We start from the raw sequence: 21,146 nt of genomic DNA, 5'->3' as shown, positions 1-21,146 counted from the left end.
GACCTCACAAACAAACAAGGGGATGAATGAATGGATTTTGCCTTTGATATAGCCCACGCTTGGCTGGATGCCTATCAAAGTTGGTGCTCTGGGAGTGCCCTCACCAACCCCTGACCTTGAATGCTCCAGGTGGGTGCCACCTCTCCACCTCCTGATCAGGAAACTGAGCTGGGTAGCTTGCCCTAAATCCCACAGCTAGGACCACGGAGCTAGGACCCAGTGCAAATCCCAGCACAGTTTTGGCTGGTGTTTGTCCATCCACCCAGTTGCCTCTCCATCCGTTCAACAGCAAATGTATGCTGGGTGTCCACTCTGCGCCAGGGACTGGCCCAGGGGCCTGAGACTCATCAGTGAACAAAGCGGACAGAGATCCTCCCTCGTGGGGGTTCAGGTAGGAAAGAGAGGAGGGCAGCAAACAGCAGGTGCATGAAAGAAGTGAGAGCACTGAGCGGAGCAGGGTGGGGGTCTGGGGTGCCGGGTGTCGGTGAGGATCGGGGTTGGAGGCGACACTCGTCACTAGGAGCAGATCTTGTGGTTCTCTCTCCACAGTCCGTGTTGCACGTGGCCCTGGGATGCCCACGCTCATGTGGACTTGGTGACTAGGAAGGGGATGAGGCTCACCCAGGAAGCCGGACCCTGCACACACGATGCAGACAACCTCTGTCTCGCTTCTCAGGGTGGGGTTGGGGGCGCTGCTTTCTGGCTTCTTCCAGCACGCAGGGAGTGCCAGGAGTCCGGTTTCCTGTCTGCCCCAACTCAGCCCAAAACGTGGCCCGCCCTGCAGCCGCTGCCGTGCCCTCGCACAGATGTGTTAGCAAGGGGGGTTGCAGGCAGGAACCCCAGCCCTCGTCCTTGCTTCTCCCAGACATGGCCGTGTGGCTGGGCAAATGCCTTCTCCTCCCGGGCGCTGTTCCCCACGGCACCAACGATGGAGCTGCCCTGGGTGATCCCAAAGCTCCTTCTACCCTGGATCTTCATGGATACGACAAAGCTGGCTGTGAAGTTTTATCCACGTGGTCACTCCCCACGCATTCGTCTGTTCAACAAAGAAACATGTATCAAGCAGCTGCTGCCAGCCAGGCAGCCCATGTGCCTTTGATGTAGCCGCCACTTGCTAAATAGCTGTCAAAGCCAAGGTGAAGAGGACAGATGGGCGCCGGGCACGCGGGGTGCAGGGTTGTGTGACCCGCTGCCTCCATGTCTCCTACGGCCTGTTCAGGCCCTGCCCGGCCAGGGCAGCCCAGGTTCACAGCAGCAGCTCAAAGCCAAGGCCTCCTTCTCTGTGGGCAGCCGATCCCCATTAATGCTCCATTCCGGGGATTCCAGCCAAGCTGGTGACTGCGGCTGGATCCTCATCGCTTTGGAACGGCTGCTCCTCCACCAGCAAGCCCACCGTCAGCTGACGATGCCACAGAGCAGAGTGCACCAAAGCCGCCTGGCCCAGCCTCAGCCTCGCCCCGCAGCACAGCCCGCTGCAGCGTGTGGGCGCCCCGCCTTCAGCCCGGGGACCGGCCGAGTTCTGCGGCACCAGGCTCTCGTGCCCGTCTCCCTAGCCATGCAGAGGGTCACAGCTCCAAGTCTGAAGTCGAGTTTCTGCAGTGAGCAGATCACCTTCACACCTTCCTAAAGTTGCAAAACTAAGTGGAAACCATCGTGAGTCGTGGTGCGTTTTTAATGAAGCGCTACCGTTAAAACAGCTCATGCTTAAAAAAACCCAGCATTTCAGTTATATATGGAAAACTATTAAAATTGGCCACAAATAGAAAGTAAAGCGCACACACAAAAATCAATTTTGTGATTGAGTTTCGACAAGTCGGTTGCCTGCCCCAGACTTTGCTGAAAGGAAAGTTAGCACGACTACAAGGTGGCAAATGAGAGACCAGAAAGACAGGACGAGACCCCACCCTGGCGGGAAGCTGCCTGAGGCTGAGAGGCCCTGGACTCCGGGAAGTCACTGCCCTTGATCCTAGGTCTTGGGCCAAGGTCACAGTAATGTTTTCCTGATCTCCGAGCTCGGCAGGTCTTTTCTTCTGCTGCTGCTTTTTAAATAAGCCTTTACATTTCAATGCTGGACGTCCAGAAACCCGGAGAAGACAGCCTCTGGAGCTCCCGTGCGGCCTTCGTCAGCTTCCATCACAGCAGCATTGTCCACGACCTTGGGCCAAGGACCAAGGACTGTCCGGTGTCAGGCTTCAGCACAGCGGAAGCGTCCTGGACCCAGCCAGTTCTTTGTCTTGTGAGAAGCCTGTCATGGCGTGGCTCTGGCCTCTCACACTCCATGAAGTCAGCAATGGGGCAGAAGCATAGGCTGTGTGCAGAAGGCAAGAGAGCCCGCAGCCAGAAGAGTCCAGAAAGGTCTAGGAGTAGCAGGAGAGGCTCCGTGAGGAGGACAACTCGGGACAAGGCTCCATTAATTTATTTTTCTTTTGAGTGGGGGGAGGAATGGTTCCATCTACTGATTCACTTCTCAGATGCCTGCAGCAGCTGGGGCTGGGTGGCGGTGTGTGTGGGGGGGGGAGGGGGGCTGCAGCCAGGAGCCAATACTCAGCCTGGGTCTCGTGTGGGTGGCAGGGACCCAAGTGCTTGAGCCATCGCCCAAAGGTTCCCAGGATGTGCACTGGCAGGAAGCTGGAATCAGAACAGGAAGCTGAGCCAGGACTCCCTCTGATACGGGTGCCCTAACCAGCATCTAGACTGCTGGGCCAAATGCCAGCCCAGGGTTCTGCCTGCCACCAGGGGGCGCCACGTCCCGTTCTGTTGTTGCTCTGGGAGGGTCGGGCTCGAGAATCGGGGAGAGAGAGAAGTTGGGGTTTCCAGGAACGAGGAGTTCAGAGCTGGAGGTGACCCCAAGGGCTTGTCTCTGGGGCGAGGAGAGAGGGAGGAAGTGCTCGGCTTTCCATCCTCCCAGGGTTTAGCTTCTGCTAAAAATTCTGATCCGGTAGCGGCAGAGGGGCCTGGAGGTTTGAATTTTAATAAGAACCCAGTTAACCAAGCTTGGGAAAACCCAAACTCCTGCAGGATGCCTCCGTGTGTTTCATAACCGGCGAAACGTTCACCGAAGTTCGGGTGTGGCTGAGTCAACAGGGCCTGGCCCCGGGGTCCCCAGGGTGCCCCCCACAGCCCTCCTCCCCACCCCCCACTTCACAGTCTCCTTCCATTCTCCTTCCTCTCTCTGCATGGGATCCATGGGATCCCCGTCTCTGCCCTGGAGGAAGTCCAGGGCGTCCACACAGTGAGAAGGCGAATGGTTGCGGTTTGCTCCAGGTGTCTGTACAGGGAGGGGCTGGGGGAGACCCAGTCATGCGGGGCCAACAGCACAGCAAGGACTCTGGGGAGGGTGCCCAAGAAGAATCATGAGTGAGTGCCCAGAGCAGCGGGGCAAGGGCGGTCTGAGCTCACTCAATCCTACAGTACTCAGTGGGCTTTTATGTAGGTACAGTTCACAGAAAGTCATAAATCTCTGTGCCTTTGATTTTTTCCAAGCCTGTTCTGTTCCCCGCTCTCCTTTTCTGGGCTAATACTCGTGCGGCACAGATGGTGGACCACTTGACATTGTCCAGCAGGTCCCTGGGGCTGTGCTGTTTTTTCCAGCTTGCTGCCTTCAGCTTGCATGGTTCTTATGTTTGTTTAAAGATTTATTTACTTATTTGAGAGAGAGAGAGAGAGAGAGAGAGAGAATGTCTTCCATCCGCTGGTTTGCTACCCAAATGGTTGCATCGGCCAGCTGGATGAGGCCAAAGCCAGGAGACAAGAGCTTCATCTGAGTTTCCCACATGGATACAGGGGTCCAAGGACTTGGGCCATCTTTTGCTGCTGTTCCAGGCCGTAAGCAGAGAGCTGGATTGGAAGTGGAGCAGCTGGAACTTGAACCATCACCCATATGAGATGTTGGCAGTGCAGGCAGAGGCTTAACTTTCCATTTTAATAAAGATTTATTTTATTTATTTGAAAGTTACAGAGAAAGAGAGAGAGAGAGAGAGAGAGAGAGAGGTCTTGCATCTGCTGGTTCACTCCCCAAATGGCCGCAATGGCCGGAGCTGCACAGATTCGAAGCTAGGAGCCAGGAACTTCTTCTGGGTCTCCCACGTGGGTGCAGGGGCCCAAGGCCATCTTCCGCCACTTTCTCAGGCACATTAGCAGCAAGCTGAATCAGAAGTGGAGCAGCTGGGACTCGAACCAGCATCCATATGGGATGCCAGCACTGCAAGTTGGGGCTTTAACCCACTGTACCACAATGCCAGCCCTGGAGGCTTAACCTTCTATGCCACAGCACCAGTCTCTTTATTATGTTTTTAAGGTCACTGGTCTTTCCTTATCCAGTACTAAATTTGCTTTTAAACCTGGTCGGGTATTTAATATTTCATCTCTAAAATTCAATTTGGTTAATTTTTTTAAAGATTCATTTATTTATTTGAAGGTCAGAGTTACACAGAGAGGAGAGGCAGAGAGAGAGAGAGGTCTTCCATCCACTGGTTCACTCCCCAGATGGCCGCCATGGCCAGAGCTGCACCATTCTGAAGCCAGGAGCTTCTTCCGGGTCTCCCACACGGGTGCAGGGGCCCAAGGAATGGGCCATCTTCCACTGCTTTCCCAGGCCATAGCAGAGAGCTGGATGGGAAGTGGAACAGCCGGGTCTCGAACCGGCACCCATATGGGATGCTGGCATTTCAGGCCAGGGCATTAACCCACTGTGCCACAGTGCCAGCCCCTGCTTAATTTTTATAGCTTAGATTTTTCTTGCATTATATTAAAATTTTCCTTGCTTAAGCGTATATTAAGTAGATGTTTTAGAGACTTTATCTGATCAATCTCAGTTATGTATGGGTCTCGTGGTCATGAGTCACATTTTCCTGTTGTTACAATGTCTAGTGATTTTTACTTGTATGCTGGACATCAGGTGTTATAATTTGGTTGCCTGGATTTTCCTGTCTTCCTTTACAGTTTGTTGATCTTTGCTTTGACAGGTGAGTAAGTTACTTGCAAATCTGTTTGATCCTATCAAGGCATGCCTTAAAGTTAGTTTGGCCCTAGTGCCAAGCTTTGGCCCTCCTGGGTGTTTGCTGACTGGTCCCTATTGCTCCCTTCTGGGCAATCATAATCTATACATCTCCCCATGTTTCGTGAGCTCTGGGAATTGTCCTGCTGACGTCTTTGTGGTTGTTTTTGTGGATGAGTTGCCTGTCCTGGGGCATGCTTTGTGCTGCGTGTGTTTTGTTGACTAGCAGCCATCCTTAATTTTGCTTTGCTTATGCAGAGCTTGGCTCCTAGCTTTGGCCCCATGGAGACCCATTTACACTTTTCTGAAGATCCCCTCTCCTCCACTCTGATGCACACTTGTAGCTTCCCCAGCTTTCTCCAACTCTGATGTCTTTCTCTTCTGTCCAGAAAATGCCAATCATAAGCTTAACCCATTTGTTTCTCTTCTTTGCCTCTTGTCCAGTGTTTGAGCTGTCTCATGTTTTCCAGTGTGTCAATCATTTCATATATTTGGTTTGAATTTCTAGCTTATTAATGTTTACAAGTCCATTATCAATTACTTTATTTCAGGCAAAAAGTATAAGTCAGCTCCCAGTTTACATACATGTGTGCATATGTGTACTTGTGTAACTGTCACCATACTTAAGATACAGAATTTTTCATCACCCTAAAAGCATCCCTCTTGCTCATTTCCCATCAGTATCACCCTCAGAGGTAGACTACTCACTCTGCTGAGTCATTTCTTCAGCAAGTGCCCAGCTGAGTCCCAAGAGTTGACCACAAAAGGGTGTGCAGGGAGAACAAGGCAGACACACTCCCTGATTCATTGTTCAGGCTCACAAATGAATGTGAAATTGTGACAATGGTAAGCATTTCTCTAAGAGGTTGATGGAGCTATGAAAATAATTAATAAGAGTTGTCCATATCTGGCTGGTCGAAGAGGGTCTCCATAAGGAAATGATATAACCTAAGGACTAAGCAACACATAGGAATAAACGGGGGAGAAAGTTGGGTGAAGGCAGTGGGAAGAATCCTCTAGGAACAGTGTATAACAAGTCACACGTGCGGCTCCTAGAAATGAGTGGAACTCAGAAGCCAACAGCAAGGGGCTTTGTGATCCGTGATGCAGCCGGAGGGGCCGGCAGAGCCCAGGTCACTCTCGCACACTGAGTGGAAGACCCCAGGGTTTACTGTGGGAAACAGGAAGCTATCGGAACACCTTCAACAGGTAAGTGCCATGGTCAGGTATGAGTTCTGAACAACCCCACTAGCCGCCATGGGCACAGTGACAGTGACTTGCAGGACCTGGTAGGAGGTTTGTGCTGTAGTCCAGGCAAGAGACAGTGAGCACACGGGAACCTGCTGGTGGTCGGAGCAGAGAAGAGTGGGTGGCTGCTGTTAGATAGTGAACTTGACAGGACTGGGGATGGGTTGACCCGGGGACTGAAGACGGAGGTGAATGCGTGACTGCTGCGCTGGGACAACCAGGGAATGGTGCTGCTAGCGATGCAAGAGTTGGAAGCCTCATCTGTTGTGACTATTGCTGGGGGGTGGCGCTTCGGACAGTGTGGGTTCATTTGGGTCATATTGTGTCTAAGAGTTCTTTGTGCTGTTGGGAGGAGACGCAAGTAGGCAGTTAGAGATAGGGAGTGCAGGGAGAGGACCAGGCTGGAGATTAAAAATAACAATCTCTTGGTAATGGAGCCGTGGGTGTGATGAGATCAGGAGAGGAGAGATTAAAGTGAGGAGAGAGCATCGGCTGGGTGCAGAGACGGGCGACACACAAGGACTGGGCAGGAGGAGAGGAGCCCCCAGAGGTGAGCAAGGAGAGGCAGACAGGAGGGAGAAACCCAGGGGAGTGGGGAGGCGCAGAGCCACACCAGAAGCCAGGTGCGGGCTTCCATGCCACATGCTGCTGCCAGTCAGTTCCCCGAGAACCCGGGCAGCTGTGTTGGCTTGGGTAACACCTGGGTCACGTTTCTATGGACGCAGATGCCTGGCAGGAGCAGACCAGGGAGGGAGGAGTGGGGGGTGAGGCCAGAGAGGCCAGGAACGTGCAGCTCTTGAGGACTGGGCCACAGTGGAAGGAGGACGGAGACAGATGAGCCAGGCAACGGTGGGGTGGAGGAAGCTTCCTCTGGCTGTGCTGTTCTTGGTGGCCGACTGTGCGAGGCTGGGCCAGGCTGTGATGAGAAGCCCACAGCCAAGGCCGCAGAAGAGGGAGGTGGAAGGTACAGAGGTGGTGGGAGGGGGGTGCTCCACAAAGCATGGGGGGCACCATGGCCTTGCAGGGAGGAGCAGGGGGAGAGGAGGGGTGGGAGAGGGCAAGGCGTCCAGGAGAAGGAGCTGAGGGTCTCTTTGCTGGGAGGTAGGTTGTCTGCTGGAGGCTGTGTGTGTGTGTGTGTGTGTGTGTACATGTACACACATACACACCTGTGTGGCAGAGGGAGGCATTCATGTTAAAGACCCTGGGAAGGCTGTCATGTTCCTCACAGTCGATGGAGAGCGGGTGGGTCACGTGTCGTCAGGCACCTAAAGGTGCTGACTGGGGATTCCCAGTGGCCGCCCTGCCTTGCTGAGCCACCTGCCCGGGCACGCCTGGAAAGGAAGAGCAATAGGTGGCTTCTACTGTTTGGAGCTGTCACAAATACGCAGGGCACTGGGGCCAGGGGAAGCCTCTGACACCAGGTTGGGTAGGAGGCTAATGAAGACGGGAGGGTGTGGGGACTGGGGAAGGCGGGGCGGCCGTGGGGAGCTTGAGGGTGAAGCGGTGTGGGTCGGGGCCCCTGGAGAAGGCTGGACAGCGCAGCTCTGTGGAGCAGGGCAGGGATGGGAGGGAGTGAGCGATGCACAGCTTCGCCCTGGGCAGCTCAGGGCACCTGCGTGTGTGGAGCTGGGAGACTCGGGCAGGCCAGTGGACCGAAGGCCAGGCAGCTGGGAGGGAGGGGCCCTGAGGGCCGGCCCTGGGAGGTCAGCGCGTCCTTGTCAGCTGGACGGGCTGAGCACACGGGCAGGATGCATGCACACGTCAGTCCCCCACCGAGAGAGGGGCTGGGGGCCTCTGCAGGGCTGGGAGCCAGGGGCAGCCCTGGAGGGCAGGAGTTGGACTGGGGGGAGGGCGAGAGCGGGGGAGCTGGGTTGTAGAAGCTGCTTGGGAGTGAGACAGGGGGACCCAGGCAGCACCTGGGAGAGTCCGTGAGAGCAGCCCTCCCAAGTGAGTCAGTCCCCTGCATCAATCCCCTGCCCTGGGGGAGGGGGACAGGCCAGGGCCAACACAGCACACACACCCCCTGCATGACCCTCACCGAGCCCCAGCCATCTCCTGCCCGACTCTCTAGTGCACAGCTTGCCTCTCACAGGACCTTCCCAGCCCGCAGGGCTGCCTGGCTCCTGCCTCCTCCTGCCCCACGGGCCGGTTCTCAGCCTAAGCTGCTCTCTGCCTCGCCTTGCTGACCTTGCTAGGGGCTCAGTTCACGTGCGCCTGCTCGGAAGGCTGTGCTGTCATGGGACAGCAGGTGCGCTCTAACCCTCCCTCACCCACCACACACACTCCCCACACCAGGGGAACTTGCTAAGTGTCCACCTTCCCTGGGAACAGTTTCAGGGCGAGGGCCTGCCCCTCCAATCCCCACTGTGGCTGCAGCTCCTCAGGCAGTGCCTGCACAGTCGGTGCTCTGCCCAACCCAGTGACCAAACGCGTGAGTTCTGCCGGCACGGGTGGACATGTGTGTGTAACCGGCAATGGTCCACCCAGGAATTAAAGCAGAGCCAAGCTCAGGAGCAAGGGGACAGAGAGGAGAGTGATGACGTCACAGCGGGATACAGCAGTGGGCAGTGGGGCCAGAGAGGGGAGGGGTCAGCGCCCAGAGGCCACGTGACCTATGGAGGGTTTCTCCTCGGGCCCCGGGGAGGTGGTCTCTGGGAAGTAGGACTGGAGGAGGTCCTGGAGGAAATTGGAGTTGAGGAAACACGACCAGAGGGAGGGAGGTGGCTCCTGAAGCCTCAGGCTTGGCCAGGGGAGGGCTGAGAAGAGTCCAGAATGAAGTCGGGCTGAGGACGGAGAGAGGGAGGGGCTTGAGACATCTCAGGGCGAGAGGATGTGTGTGTGTGGTGGCGGGGGAGGAAGGACCTGTGGGGGGGGAGGACCTGTAGGGGGGGGTGGAAGGACCTGTTGGGGGGGGGAAGGAACTGTGAGGAGAGGAACTGTGGGGGGAGGAAGGACCCATTGGGGGGAGGATGCATGGGTGGGAGGAAGGACCTGTGGGGTGAAGGCCTGTAGGGGGGAGAAGGATGCTTTGGGGTGAGAGGAGGAAGGAGGGTAGGGAGGAGGCTGCCAGAGCATAGGTCCACTTGGATGACCATGTGGGTGACATGGCCATCTCAGAGGCACGGGTGGGTGGAGTCGGAGGTCAGGCTAGAAGATACTGATGGAGTCCAGTGTGTGGGCAGTAGATAAAGCATCTTCAGAAAGTTCATGGAAAATGTATATTATACAGAAAAAAAGTTATATATATATATATATATATATATATATATATATATATATATATATGGGTTTCCAAGCTTTTTGCACCAAGGTAAGCTTGCATATTTTAATTTCATTTCCCACAAACTTTCTGAAGTCCCTTTGTATGTGAGCGCACCTTAGAGACCAAACTATGAAGCAAAATCGTACAATCTGATAAATGGAGACAGAGAGACGTCACCAGCTCTGCAAAAGGACTGTTCATTCTCCCAGAAGATTCTTCACACGGTTCTTCTAACCTTAATCCTATCTGGTGTGATAAACTGTAACTCAGCTTCCATAAATTTAGTTCCCATGAAGAGATTGTCGGGAAAGCGGTTGTGAGCCTGCCCTGCCCCATCAGTAGCCCGTTTGACAAAGGTGACTGCACAGCACGGACGTCGCAGAGGCCACCTGCCCGTCACGACTGTCGCAGTTGGCTACAAGCCCAGCCCCAGTCCCACTGGGACTTCTGACTGCCCTCGCGCTCTGCACCCTGCTCAGAAGAACAGTTACCACAGATCTAGCTTTGCCCATCTTCATGGGCTTTATTTTTGGTTCTAGAATTGGGCAGCAATCCGGACCAGACCAGTTTGGAATACTGCACCCTCCCACAGAGGCAGGTAATATCTGTAACACCCTACAGAAAATGCAAGTGCCCTACAGAGACAGATTGCAGCTGATTGGTTACAGCTCATATCTGTTTGAGCGGTTGGCTGCTTGTGATTGGCCAATGTGCAGCTACTTGTCACACACATGAGATACGCTATTTGCACAGTGAGGAAGGTGGTGGTTCACCATGTAGTGAGAAACCTAAAAGCCAAACGTAAAACAGGTATGGCGGCAGCTGCAGGTGGAATTCCACGGAACAACCTGGAATTCCACTGTGCCAAATGTGGCTGGCAGGCTGGAACGGGGAGCGGGCAGCCATGGCCAGGGCTGCGGCAGCTCGTCGGCATCAGGGTCCCTGGAGGGTCTTGGCACCAGGACACCTGTCTGTGCTGCTTTCCCCTTCTTGGGAGACACAAAGCCACCTGTGGCCGGGGATGGTGGCCAGGGTGAAAAGCAGTGATCAGACCTACACAAAAGAGGATAAAGCATGCTTGAATTTCTGCCTGCTGGGGTTGAGAGCTTGCCATCGGGTGTCACATTCTTGTTGCTCCAAGACGAAGCCCCCGAAGCAGGAGCAGCAGAGGGTGGGGTTTGGGATCTGAGACCTGACTTGGAACCAGCCTTGTGACTGGGGCCCCTCTGGGGTCTGGGGTCTCATTTAAGAACAGACAACAGCTACAGCTACTTAGGATGGAGGGAGGCTCCAAGAGAGCTGGCTCTGCTCACTTACCTGCCTGTCATTTTGCTAATGCTGTGGGGGTCGGGGCAGGGCTGGGGGTCCCTGGTTCAGGGGCTGAGCTCTCAGCTTTCCTCCACCCACCCAACGGTTCTCTCTCCGGCAGATCAAGTTCCAAGATGGCATCTTCCTTTTATGGGGTTCTCTTCGTTGTTGGCCTCTGTGCTGCCATCTGCTGTGTGCCCCCATCCAACAGCCCCAGGGGGGGATGCCCCCGCCCCTCCTCCACGAAGAGCACCCCCGCTTCCCAGGTGTCTTCCAACAACGCCAACTTCGCCTTCCGCCTGTACAGGAGGCTGCTTGCAGAGAGCCCAGGCCAAAATGTCATCTTCTCACCCGTGAGTATCTCCACTTCCCTAGCCATGCTGTCTCTGGGCGCCCGCTCAGCCACCAAGACCCAGGTCCTTGAGAGCCTGGGCTTCAACATCACGGTCATTTCGGAAGCAAGCATCCACAGGGGCTTCCAGGACCTCCTCCTCTCTCTGCAAGTCTCCAGCAGCGACCTGGGCTTGCGGATGGGGAGCACCCTGTTCATCAGCCAGGACCTGCAGCTCCAGGCGCCCTTCTTGGCCGACCTCAGGAGGTTGTATGAGACGACCGTGTTTCCCATGGACTTCTCTGACTCTGTGGTGGCTCAGCAGAGGATCAACAGCTATGTGAAGAGGGAGACCCGGGGGAAGGTTGTGGACGTGGTTCACGACCTGGACCCTCTGACCACCATGGTCCTGGTGAACCACATTTTCTTCAAAGGTAGGGATCCAGGAGGTGACTGGGATTTTGTTTTGTGCAAATATACAGGGAGGGCTCATGGGAGGGCTTAGGCTCTGATTAGCTTTGTAGCCAGCTGGCCACATGGCTTCGAGTAGCTCGTGCTGAGTTTAGCACTCCCTGGGGCCCCATGCAACTTTGCTTTTGGGTAGACAGATTAAGTGGCCTGTCTAGTTAGCCATGGCCATAGTGCGTGGAGGGGCGTGCCATGATGGTGTTGATTGGCATCCCCTAGTGCCTTGTGGTGTAAACCCTCTTCCTGGGCTCACTGATTGCTCTCTGAGAGCACGTGATTGGACCAGGAGTTCCTCACAACCCACTCTGTAACATTCCATACGTTCACTCTAAGTATTAGGTAGGCCTATGTCTTCCGCTTTGCTGATTCTTCTTAGAAATAGACCTTATTTCTATATATCTATGTCCTTTGGTTCTTTCATTTCTCCATACTGCCATCTTTTGTGTTAAAGAAGTATTCACTAGCTTAACACTTTAATTACTTTCTTTTCGCAATATACCTGAGTTATTTCCTTAGTGGTTACCAGGGGGATTATAATTAACATCTTAACTTATAATAATCTGGTTCCGATTAAAAGCAACTTCACGTCAGTCTCCCACAAAACTTTCGCTGCTAAGTAGCTACATTCTCCCTCCATCCCCTTCCGGCTGTTGTCACAAATAACATCTACATACATTGTGTGTGCCTTTGACATAGATTTGTCTTTTAGATCAGAGGAAAATAACAAACAAAAAATTCTTTACACTTTTTAAAAATATTTCTATTTATTTATTTGGAAGGCAGAGTTACAGAGAGGCAGAGGGAGGGAGGGAGAGAGAGAGAGAGAGAGAGAGAGAGAGGTCTTCCATCTACTGGTTCACTCCCCAAATGGCCGCAATGGCCAGAGATGGGCTGATTGGAAACCAGGAGCCAGGAGCTTCTTCCCAGTCTCCCACGTGGGTGCAGGGGCCCAAGGACTTGGGCCATCTACTGCTTTCCCAGGCCGTAGCAGAGAGCTGGATCGGAAGTGGAGCAGCCAGGAATCGAACTGGCGCCCATATGGGATGCCTGCACTGCAGACAGTGACTTTACCCACTATGCCACAGTGCCAGCCCCTACACTGTTTGTTTTTAACTACTCAATTTCCTTTGCTGGTTTCTTTCTTTCTGTGGGTTAAGCTCCTGTTTAGTGTTGATTCATTTCAACTTGAAGGAGGCTAGAACTTCCCAAAGCCCCAGGGAACGTCTTGTTCTTCAGGTTTCCCTTTAAAAACCTGGGTTACTCCATGGCCAGCACTATGTTTTCATCTATCAGCCAGGCGGTCATGAAGTTTAAACACTTGCCTGTGGTGGTTTTTGACAAATACTCCTGCAGGGCCAGGAAGAAGGTGTTTGGTGCTGGATGGACTTCAGGCAGAAGTGGAGTTGGGATTGTGCAGACCCACGGACGGGGCGACAGCACAGTCTTCAGTGCTGAGACCTGGCCGTGGCCCAGCGCTGCTGCTCCCCCTCGGCACCGGGGGCAGGTTGCTGCTTGCCGAGGCCGACTGGGAGCATGGAGGACGGCAGGGGCACCAGCCAAACAGAACAGCACAGGCACACTGCTCCCATCGAGAGCCAGCTGTTGGCTTGCATGTCCAGATTTCTGGAAAACATTCACCCTTTTCCTGGTTATGCTTGGGAAGGGGGACCAAGCTGAGGTGCCCACTCTGTCGTCTTTGCTGATGCTGTCCCAGTCCGTCCTCCTAAAGACTCTGGCCAGTGTGTTGTTGACCCTAAAGGTTATTCCCTGCCTCGGGCGTCTGTGTGTAATTGCTTTCCACAAATGCTCCCTGGGGACAGGATTTGTGCACTGGCTGAGCTCCAAATGAGATCCTATCTGGGCAGCTTTGCAGGTGACGTATTCCCAGGGCTCACAAGCCAGGTCGCACCACGAGGAGTCTCTGCAAATGCAGCTCTCACGGGCCCCAGCCCCACGTTTCCCTCTGGTGGCTTCGGTCGCCGTGGTTTCCTCGGAAACGTGGACTTTGATGAGCACAGTGGGGCAGCGGGGTGTGGGATTAGGACCAGTGCAGAGGCAGCCGTTGGCTACAGCCATCGGGTTCACTTCCGGAGCTCTGACAAGTCGCCGTTGGCATTGGTTGTTATGGGAAAGCGAGTTTCAGGAGGGCCTGGCTGCAGTGTGGGTGCTGTGTTCGCCTCACTCACTGCACCTCACTCTCTTCTCTCTTTGGTTAGCCAAGTGGACACAGCCTTTTAACCCTGCAGACACGAACACAAGTTGCCCGTTCTTGGTGGGCGGCCAGACCCCTGTGCGCGTGCCCATGATGCAGCAGGTGGAGATGTTTGGATTTGGGGTGGATCCGGAGCTGAACTGCTCCGTGCTGCAGATGCGCTACAAGGGGGACGCCGTGGCCTTCTTCATCCTCCCTGCGAAGGGCAGGATGCGACAGCTGGAAGCGGCCTTGTCAGCCAGGAGGCTGAAGAAGTGGAGCCGCTCGCTCCCGAGCAGGTGAGCGTCCGTGTTAATTTGCTGGGTGATGGCATTCAGCCAAGTGTGGTGCAAGCTGTTGAGTGATCACCCCTGCAGACCGGGCACAGGCTGCGTGCTGGCCAGCGTCCAGCAGATCCCCGGTGCTGGGCTTGCTCTCTTCCAGAGCCGCAGGGTGGCGTGGCTGGGATCGGCTGGCCCTTGAAGAGCTGCCCACAATGCCTGGAGGAAGAGCAAAGTCTCCCGGGACTGCCACCTGGAAGTAGACGGAAACACCGTGAGCTGCGACCTCACCTTTCCCCCTCCCTTCTCTGCAGGTGGGTTCACGTGTTCGTCCCCAGATTTTCCATCTCTGCCTCCTATGACCTGGAGACCATCCTCCCGAAGCTGGGTATCCACAATGCCTTCAACAAAAATGCCGACTTTTCTGGAATTACAAAAAGACACTCCCTGCAGGTCTCCAAAGTGAGTTGATTGGAAGAACACTCGCAAGAGAGCCTGAGCTGGACTAGCCTGGGGAAATCAGCTGCTGGCGCAGCCTCAGTTCACAGATCAGGAAACAGAGTCAAGCAGTTTCTCCAGGGCAGAGGAAGGGCCGAGCCCTGTGGCTGCCTGGCCTGCGACTCCATGGCCCACATCCCTCTGATGTGCAGAACCTTGTATCTCGCTCCAAACAGTGCTCCGAGAACAGGAGCTGCTCCTGGTCCAATCCCTGCTGCAGACAAGCAGATGCTCTTGGCATTTTGTAAAAGGTTTATTTGAAAGGCAGATACAGAAAGAGAGGGAAAGACACACAGAGAGGCGTTTTTCCATCCCCTGGTTCACTCCCCAGATGGCCACAATGGCCCAGGCTGTGCCAGGCCAAAGCCAGGAGCTTTATCCGGGTCTCCCACACGGGTGGCAGGGACCCAAATACTTGAGCCGTGCCCTGCTACTTTCCCAGCACGTTGGCAGGGAGCAGGATTGGAGTGGAGCAGTCAGGACATGAACGGTGCCCGTATGGGACGCCAGCATCTCGGGCGGCAGCTTTACGCCACACACTGGCCTCTCTCCTTGGCATTTGACTGCCTTCCTCCCTACAGTTTAGATCCTCATGCAGCTGCCATAGGCCATTTGCACCCTGTAATCATGTTGCTGTTTGTACCCTCTGATATGTTGTTGAGGGTGGGGGCAGGGAGAGAGGAAGGAAGGGGAGAGAGAGAGAGAACCTCTAAAATAGTATATGAATGTTAGGTCGAAAAGTCTAGATTTCTGATCCTTTAGAAATAAACCTTACAACCACGGTGAGCCCACCTCCTGCACGACAGTGATGGCCCCGGCTGAGCCACACACACCCTTGCCAGCCAGTGGGTGTCCTTGTGCTGTTCCGAGGGCACCATGCTTGTACAGGGACCCTCCAGGGGTTACCTGACTGGCCTCTGTGCACACGTGGGTAAGGTCTGGACCCCGACCGAATATTTTATTTTGATCATAGATCATAATGGTCAAGAGTGGTCTTGGGACCCTGGAGGGGGCTTTGTCACTGGTTTCCAGGGAAGGGATGCAGAGAGCCCACTGGGATATGATAAGCACAGTGGACATCTCCCCGAGGAGACTGCCCATGAGCCCCTGCAAAATGAAGGCCTGTGCCCATGGGCCTGTCTCAGCCTCCCTGGAGCTTCAGAGGGCATGAACCCCAGGCTGAGATCTACCCCCAGAAGACAAAGCAGGGGTCCAGCCTTCAGTGATACTACTCCGTGTCTGCCACGCAGCCATGCAGCCGTTACTACAGCAAGCCAGGGCGCGAGCATTTGTGTACCAGGATCTCCTTTAATTCTCGTGATAACCAGGCAGGATGCGCGCAAATGCCACCACCTTGGATGGATTCGGAAGCAGAAGCACATGGCACACAGAGCATTTTTGTAACAGTATGTGGCAGAACTGAGACCCCCATTCAGCTCTGTCTGGTCTGCATTTGTAATTATTCCCCTCCATGCCTAAAGACCAATGGGCCAGGAGCCTGTACTTGCTGCAAGCTACCGAGCAAACCCAGTGCCAGGCATTTGGCGTACGTGAACTTGAAGCCTCTCAAGGCAGGTGTCACTATTCGTAGACAAGGTAAGTGAAGGGCGCTCTATGGGACCCTCTGATGTCTGCTTTCCCTCGGCAGGCCACCCACAAGGCTGTCCTTGATGTCAGCGAGGAGGGCACCGAGGCTGTGGCGGCCACCAGCACCAAGCTCACGGTCCGCTCCAAGGATGGCCCCTCCTATGTCTTTCTCCTGGACAGACCCTTCCTGATGGCCATCATAAGCAAGGCCACGGACGCGATTCTCTTCCTGGGGAAAGTGGAGAACCCCACTCAGCCCTAGGTGGGCAGTGCCCTGCTGACGCTGGCTCGTCGCGGCTGCACCGGAAGTAGCCAGCGATGCTGCCTGCTGCTGCCTTCTGTTCCGCGGGCCCACCTCACCCCAGGGCAGCTGGATCCACTGGTGGGGACCCCACTTCCGAGGCTCAGCAGGGAGCTGTCAGCAGAAACCCTGGCCCTGAGGTGAAGCCTGGGAGCTCCAGTCAGGATCCCGGCTTCGTGGCACAGTAAATACACTCATAGCTCCTGGATTGCAGACTGACAGTAATAAATTCAATAAACCTGATGTGTGTGTTCAGCTGGCCACAGGACTCCCACCCCCTGCAGCATCCATGTCTGGAAGGGTGCCTGGACGCCATCCCAGGACATCTCAGTGGCTGCTGCAAGGATCTGTCCCACAAAAACTTACCAAACACGAAACGTCTGCAAGGAGTGAGTCAGGTGAACCTGGTCCCCGGCCTGCAGGGCCCAGACGAGACGACTGACCATCCAGCGATCATAGGACCCAGCCCATAAAGCAATGAGCGGGATGATTGGGAGAGAGTATTGGGAGGGCAAGGGGGTGTGAGTTGGAGTGGGCAGGCACGGGGGGGGGGGGACAGTGCAGAGTACGTGCGGCTGGAGTGTCCTGTGCCACAAATGGGGTGGTCAGATGATGGAAGGTGCTGGTCACCGTGGCAGAGAACATGCCCAGGGCTGTGTGCGGCTGCGGGGGAGCCCAGGGCTGTGTGTGGCTGCGGGGGAGCCCAGGGCTGTGTGTGGCTGCGGGGGAGCCCAGGGCTGGTTTCCCGCCTCACACACACGCAGCCCTCCTGCGGGTTTGCAGGGACAATGCTCTTGCTCCCTTCCTCTCTGTCCTGAGAGCCACACGTGGTGCCAGGGACTGTGGGGCAGCCACGCCCTCTGAGCCGTCTCCTCTCCTTCCCGTTGGCTCTGCTGTGCGCCTCCTTCCCCCTTCACCTCTCCCAGCCAGGGGACGTCTCCTGAGCCTCCAGCCAGTCTGTGCTCCTGGCAGACCCAAAGACCCTTTCCAGGGGGTTGCACATGGGATGGACCGAGCCTCCACCTGCTCTTTGCCACGCCGTTTCACGTGGAAGAGTGCAGCAGCAGGGAGCTAGCCTGGAAGGGAGCCCCCTCCACCCCTCACTTCATTTTCCAAATCAAGGGGCAGAGGCTCAGAGGGTGCGGACCACCAACCCGGGCTGCAGGTGGGATTAGGACCAGAGCCTAAGCCTGGGTATCAGGGGCTCCAACTGCCTGTTCCCTGGGCCCAGCCTTGTTGTCCCCACAGTGCCCTGCCTTCAGCCCCCCTGCCCCATAAATGTCACTGGTGACCATCCTGCCTCCATGGAGCATACTGGGCCAGACAGGACTCTGCTCACGGGGTACTCTAGTAGGCAGGCACCGGGGCAGGGCAGGCATGCAGAACTGGCTAAGATGCTTTGTAATTCCTGGTTAGCCCATCCTAGTAACCATCAGGGGCCCCCGTGGCTGGGGTGGGCGGGAGCTGTCAACACCTCCTCTCAGCTTGCTCCCAGGTGGCACAGAGTGCCGCCTGCCGGGACTGCCGCCAGCCAGCAGGTGCAGGAGTGGTCACAGGACACACTCTGTGGCTGGCTGAATGTTCTTCCCCTCTCTGTTGTTCAAGTTGTCTATCTTCTGCATTTGTTTTTATTTTGTATTATTTATTTCCTTGATGGGCAACTAGAGAACTCTGACTGGCTCATTCAGTCCCCAAATGCTTGCAACAGTTAGGTCTGAATCAAGCCACAGCCAGGAGCTGGGAATGCAATCCAGGTCTCCCATGTGGGTGGCAGTGACCAAAGTCCTTGAGCCACCACTCGCTGCCTCCCAGGGTCTGCAGTAGCAGGAAGCTGGAATTGGGAGCCAGAGCCAGGACTCAAATCCAGGCACCTGGCGTGGGACACAGGCACCTGAGCTGCTAGGCCAAATGCTCACCCGTGCTTTTGTTTTTGAAATGTACCTTGCATTTGTTTTGAAGTGTGTTTTAATCAGGAATAAGATGACGAGCACAGGGAAAAGTGCCTTGGAAAGAAGGATTTATTACTTGATGATCCCGAAAGAAGACAGGCCACGCCCCACAGCGCCACGTGTGGGAGCACTCCAGTTGGTCAGGAGGCAGGAGCCTGGGCCAGAGCCCTGGCACTCCAGTGGTGGAGGGAGCTGGGTGGGGTGTGCCCCTTCGGGAAGGAAGTGGCTGGAGGATTTGTAAAATGACAGAGATGCTGGGGGGGGGGCAGTAAACAACTTGGGCGTTAATTTGGCCATGATCTCAAGCTGCAACATCCCAGGTTACAATGTATCAAGCATGGTTGTTACCATGTGGCTGCAAAGTCTCCCTCAAGGCAGAAGGGAGGGTGTTTTATTACCTCTTCAGCTTCTGGGGCTGACCTGGCGCCTCGGTTGCTAAGGAACTGCCCCTAGAATGTCAGTGAAGCAATGATGGGGTGCTGGGGTGGCATCCCATATGGGTGCTGGGGTGGCATCCCATATGGGTGCTGGGGTGGCATCCCGTATGGGTGCTGGGGTGGCATCCCATATGGGTGCTGGTTCGAGTCCTGGCTGCTGCTAATGTGCTTGAGAAAGCAGTGGAAGATACCCAAGTGCTTGGGCCCCTTCCGCCCACGTGGGAAACCCAGATGGAGTTCAAGGTCCTGGGCTTTGGCTCTGGCCTGGCCCAACCCCAGTCACTGTAGTCATTTGGAGAGCGAACCACCAAATGGAAGATGTCTTTTTCTCTCTGTAACTCTGCCTTTCAAATAAATAAATCTCAGAAAAATAAAAAGCAATGGCCACCCCCTTCGTGGCTATGCTGGGGAGTTTTCAAGAGTGTGGCAGATGTTGTTGGCAGAGCCTCTGGGACACCTGGTGCCAGGGGTGTCCCCTGCCTGTCCCCAGGCCCAGGCCAGGATGAGTCCATCTTCCGGTGCACATTGGAAGGCCAAGTGCTGAAGTCCTGGTCTTGGCGTGGTGAGAAGCTGTATTGCACAGAGATCACGGGGGAAGTCAGGAGCGGTGCTCAAAGATGACCGGTGATCCGAGTCCTGGGGAAGTTCTGATGGATTAGGTAGGAGGGAGCTGGTGTGTAGAAAATGCTGGCAGGTTCTGGTGGGAAGGGCCTGGAAACAGGTCAGCAAGGGAAGACTCTTGATCAGTGATGCAATTGTGAAGATGAGGTAGTTTCCTGGGTGGCCTGGCTCGAGGTTTCTCGTGAAGTCACAGGGCAACCCCTTGGAGAAGGCTTTCGTCCCTCTAGAAGCAGCTCGAAGAGCCCAAAGCCGTGAAGACGCAGGACCAGATGAGGACTGGACACTGCCAGACCCAGAGGCTTGTCCCGGGGAAGCTGTGCCGGGTTGCACACCCCCAGCGCCCTGCCTCCTCCGCAGCGGACGAGCGGCTCAGTCTCTGAGGGATTTCGGGTAAAAGATGGGGGCCACTGTGTCAGAGAGGGCTAAGGCTCTTGCTTTGTTTTTAAAATTTTAAACAAAGTTATCTATTGAAAACGGGAGGGAGGGGGCAGGGAGAGAGAAGAGAGAGACAGAGGACACTTCCACCTGCTTGTTCACTTCTCAAATCTGTGATGGCCCAGGCTGCACCAAAGTCAGAGCTGGGAGCTGGGAGCTGGGCACTCCCTCCAGGTCTCCACGTGGGTGGCAAGGACTCAGTCACTTGAGCCATCACTGCCGTCTCCCAGGTCCACGTCAGCAGGAAGCTGGGGTTGGGGTTGAAACCCAGGTCTGTGATGCGGCTCACACATTTGTTAACCACTTGGCCAAGGGCCCACCCCAAGCTTTTATTTTGTGGTTGAGCTCTCCTTGTATGATTTAATAATTATTTTTTTAGATTATTGTAAATACATGCTGTTTGCAAAAAATATGAAAAACAAAAGAATCATGAAAATCACCTCGATTTCATCATCAAGAGATGTCTCATAAGTAAGCATTTCCTTAGCTCAGGCTGCACCCTGGCTGCACACTGTAGGGAGACGTGGGGAGCCCGCCCTGGCCGCACACTGTAGGGAGACGTGGGGGAGCCCGCCCTGGCCACGCACTGTAGGGAGACGTGGGGAGCCCGCCCTGGCCATGCACTGTGGGGAGACGTGGGGGAGCCTGCCCTGGCCACGCACTGTAGGGAGACATGGGGAGCCTGACCTGGCCATGCACTGTAGGGAGACGTGGGGGAGCCTGCCCTGGCTACACACTGTAGGGAGACGTGGGGAGCCCGCCCTGGCCACTTAGTCTGGGGAGACGTGGGGGAGCCTGCCCTGGCCGCACACTGTAGGGAGACGTGGGGCAGTGGCCACTTAGTCTGGGGAGACGTGGGGGAGCCCGCCCTGGCCACGCACTGTATGGAGACGTGGGGAGCCCGCCCTGGCCACACACTGTAGGGAGACGTGGGGAGCCCACCCTGGCCATGCAGTCTGGGGAGACGTGGGGAGCCCGCCCTGGCCACTTAGTCTGGGGAGACGTGGGGGAGCCTGCCCTGGCCACACGCTGTGTGTAGATGTCATTGAGCCTGCCCTGGCCACGCAGTCTGGGGAGACATGGGGGAGCCTGCCCTGGCCATGCAGTCTGGGGAGACATGGGGGAGCCTGCCCTGCCCACGCAATGTGGAGCGATGTAGGAGAGCTCACCCTGGCCACACGGTCTGAGGACACATGGGAGAGCCTGCCCTGGCCACACTGTGGCGAGATGTGA

At 55.5% G+C, this 21,146-nt stretch overlaps 1 protein-coding gene across 3 annotated transcripts; it reads left to right on the top strand.

Annotated features, from left to right (window-relative positions):
• Positions 1–6,583: 6,583 nt before the first annotated feature.
• On the top strand, positions 6,584–16,732 carry SERPINA9 (serpin family A member 9). 3 transcript variants are annotated; one of them, XM_008251297.5, is made up of 6 exons: positions 6,669–6,794; positions 10,046–10,104; positions 10,936–11,579; positions 13,830–14,103; positions 14,400–14,547; positions 16,232–16,732. In XM_008251297.5, exons 3-6 carry the CDS (start codon positions 10,949–10,951, stop codon positions 16,430–16,432), a joined length of 1,254 nt encoding a protein of 417 aa, XP_008249519.1. In that variant the 5' UTR covers positions 6,669–6,794; positions 10,046–10,104; positions 10,936–10,948; the 3' UTR covers positions 16,433–16,732. The 3 variants fall into 3 exon arrangements, with proteins under 3 accessions (XP_002723165.1, XP_008249519.1, XP_089178198.1); XM_089322072.1 differs by having other exon boundaries at positions 13,860–14,103; positions 16,232–16,703; XM_002723119.6 differs by lacking the exon at positions 10,046–10,104 and having other exon boundaries at positions 6,584–6,794; positions 16,232–16,713.
• Positions 16,733–21,146: the final 4,414 nt, after the last annotated feature.

Source organism: Oryctolagus cuniculus, chromosome 20 (assembly GCF_051225735.1).
Source record: "Oryctolagus cuniculus isolate XC-2025 breed Fujian yellow rabbit chromosome 20, ASM5122573v1, whole genome shotgun sequence".
In the NCBI taxonomy this organism is placed as follows: Eukaryota; Metazoa; Chordata; class Mammalia; order Lagomorpha; family Leporidae; genus Oryctolagus; species Oryctolagus cuniculus.
Note: the sequence above shows the minus strand (reverse complement) of the source record. Positions and strands in the feature narration are given on the sequence as shown.

Bases quoted from the DNA above. Each gene is read 5' to 3' on its own strand.
- SERPINA9 (XM_008251297.5), top strand. From the start codon at position 10,949: ATGGCATCTTCCTTTTATGGGGTTCTCTTCGTTGTTGGCCTCTGTGCT. The intron at 11,580-13,829 runs GTAGGGATCCAG...CTCTTTGGTTAG, and splicing joins GAACCACATTTTCTTCAAAG to CCAAGTGGACACAGCCTTTT. The intron at 14,548-16,231 runs GTGAGTTGATTG...TTCCCTCGGCAG, and splicing joins ACTCCCTGCAGGTCTCCAAA to GCCACCCACAAGGCTGTCCT.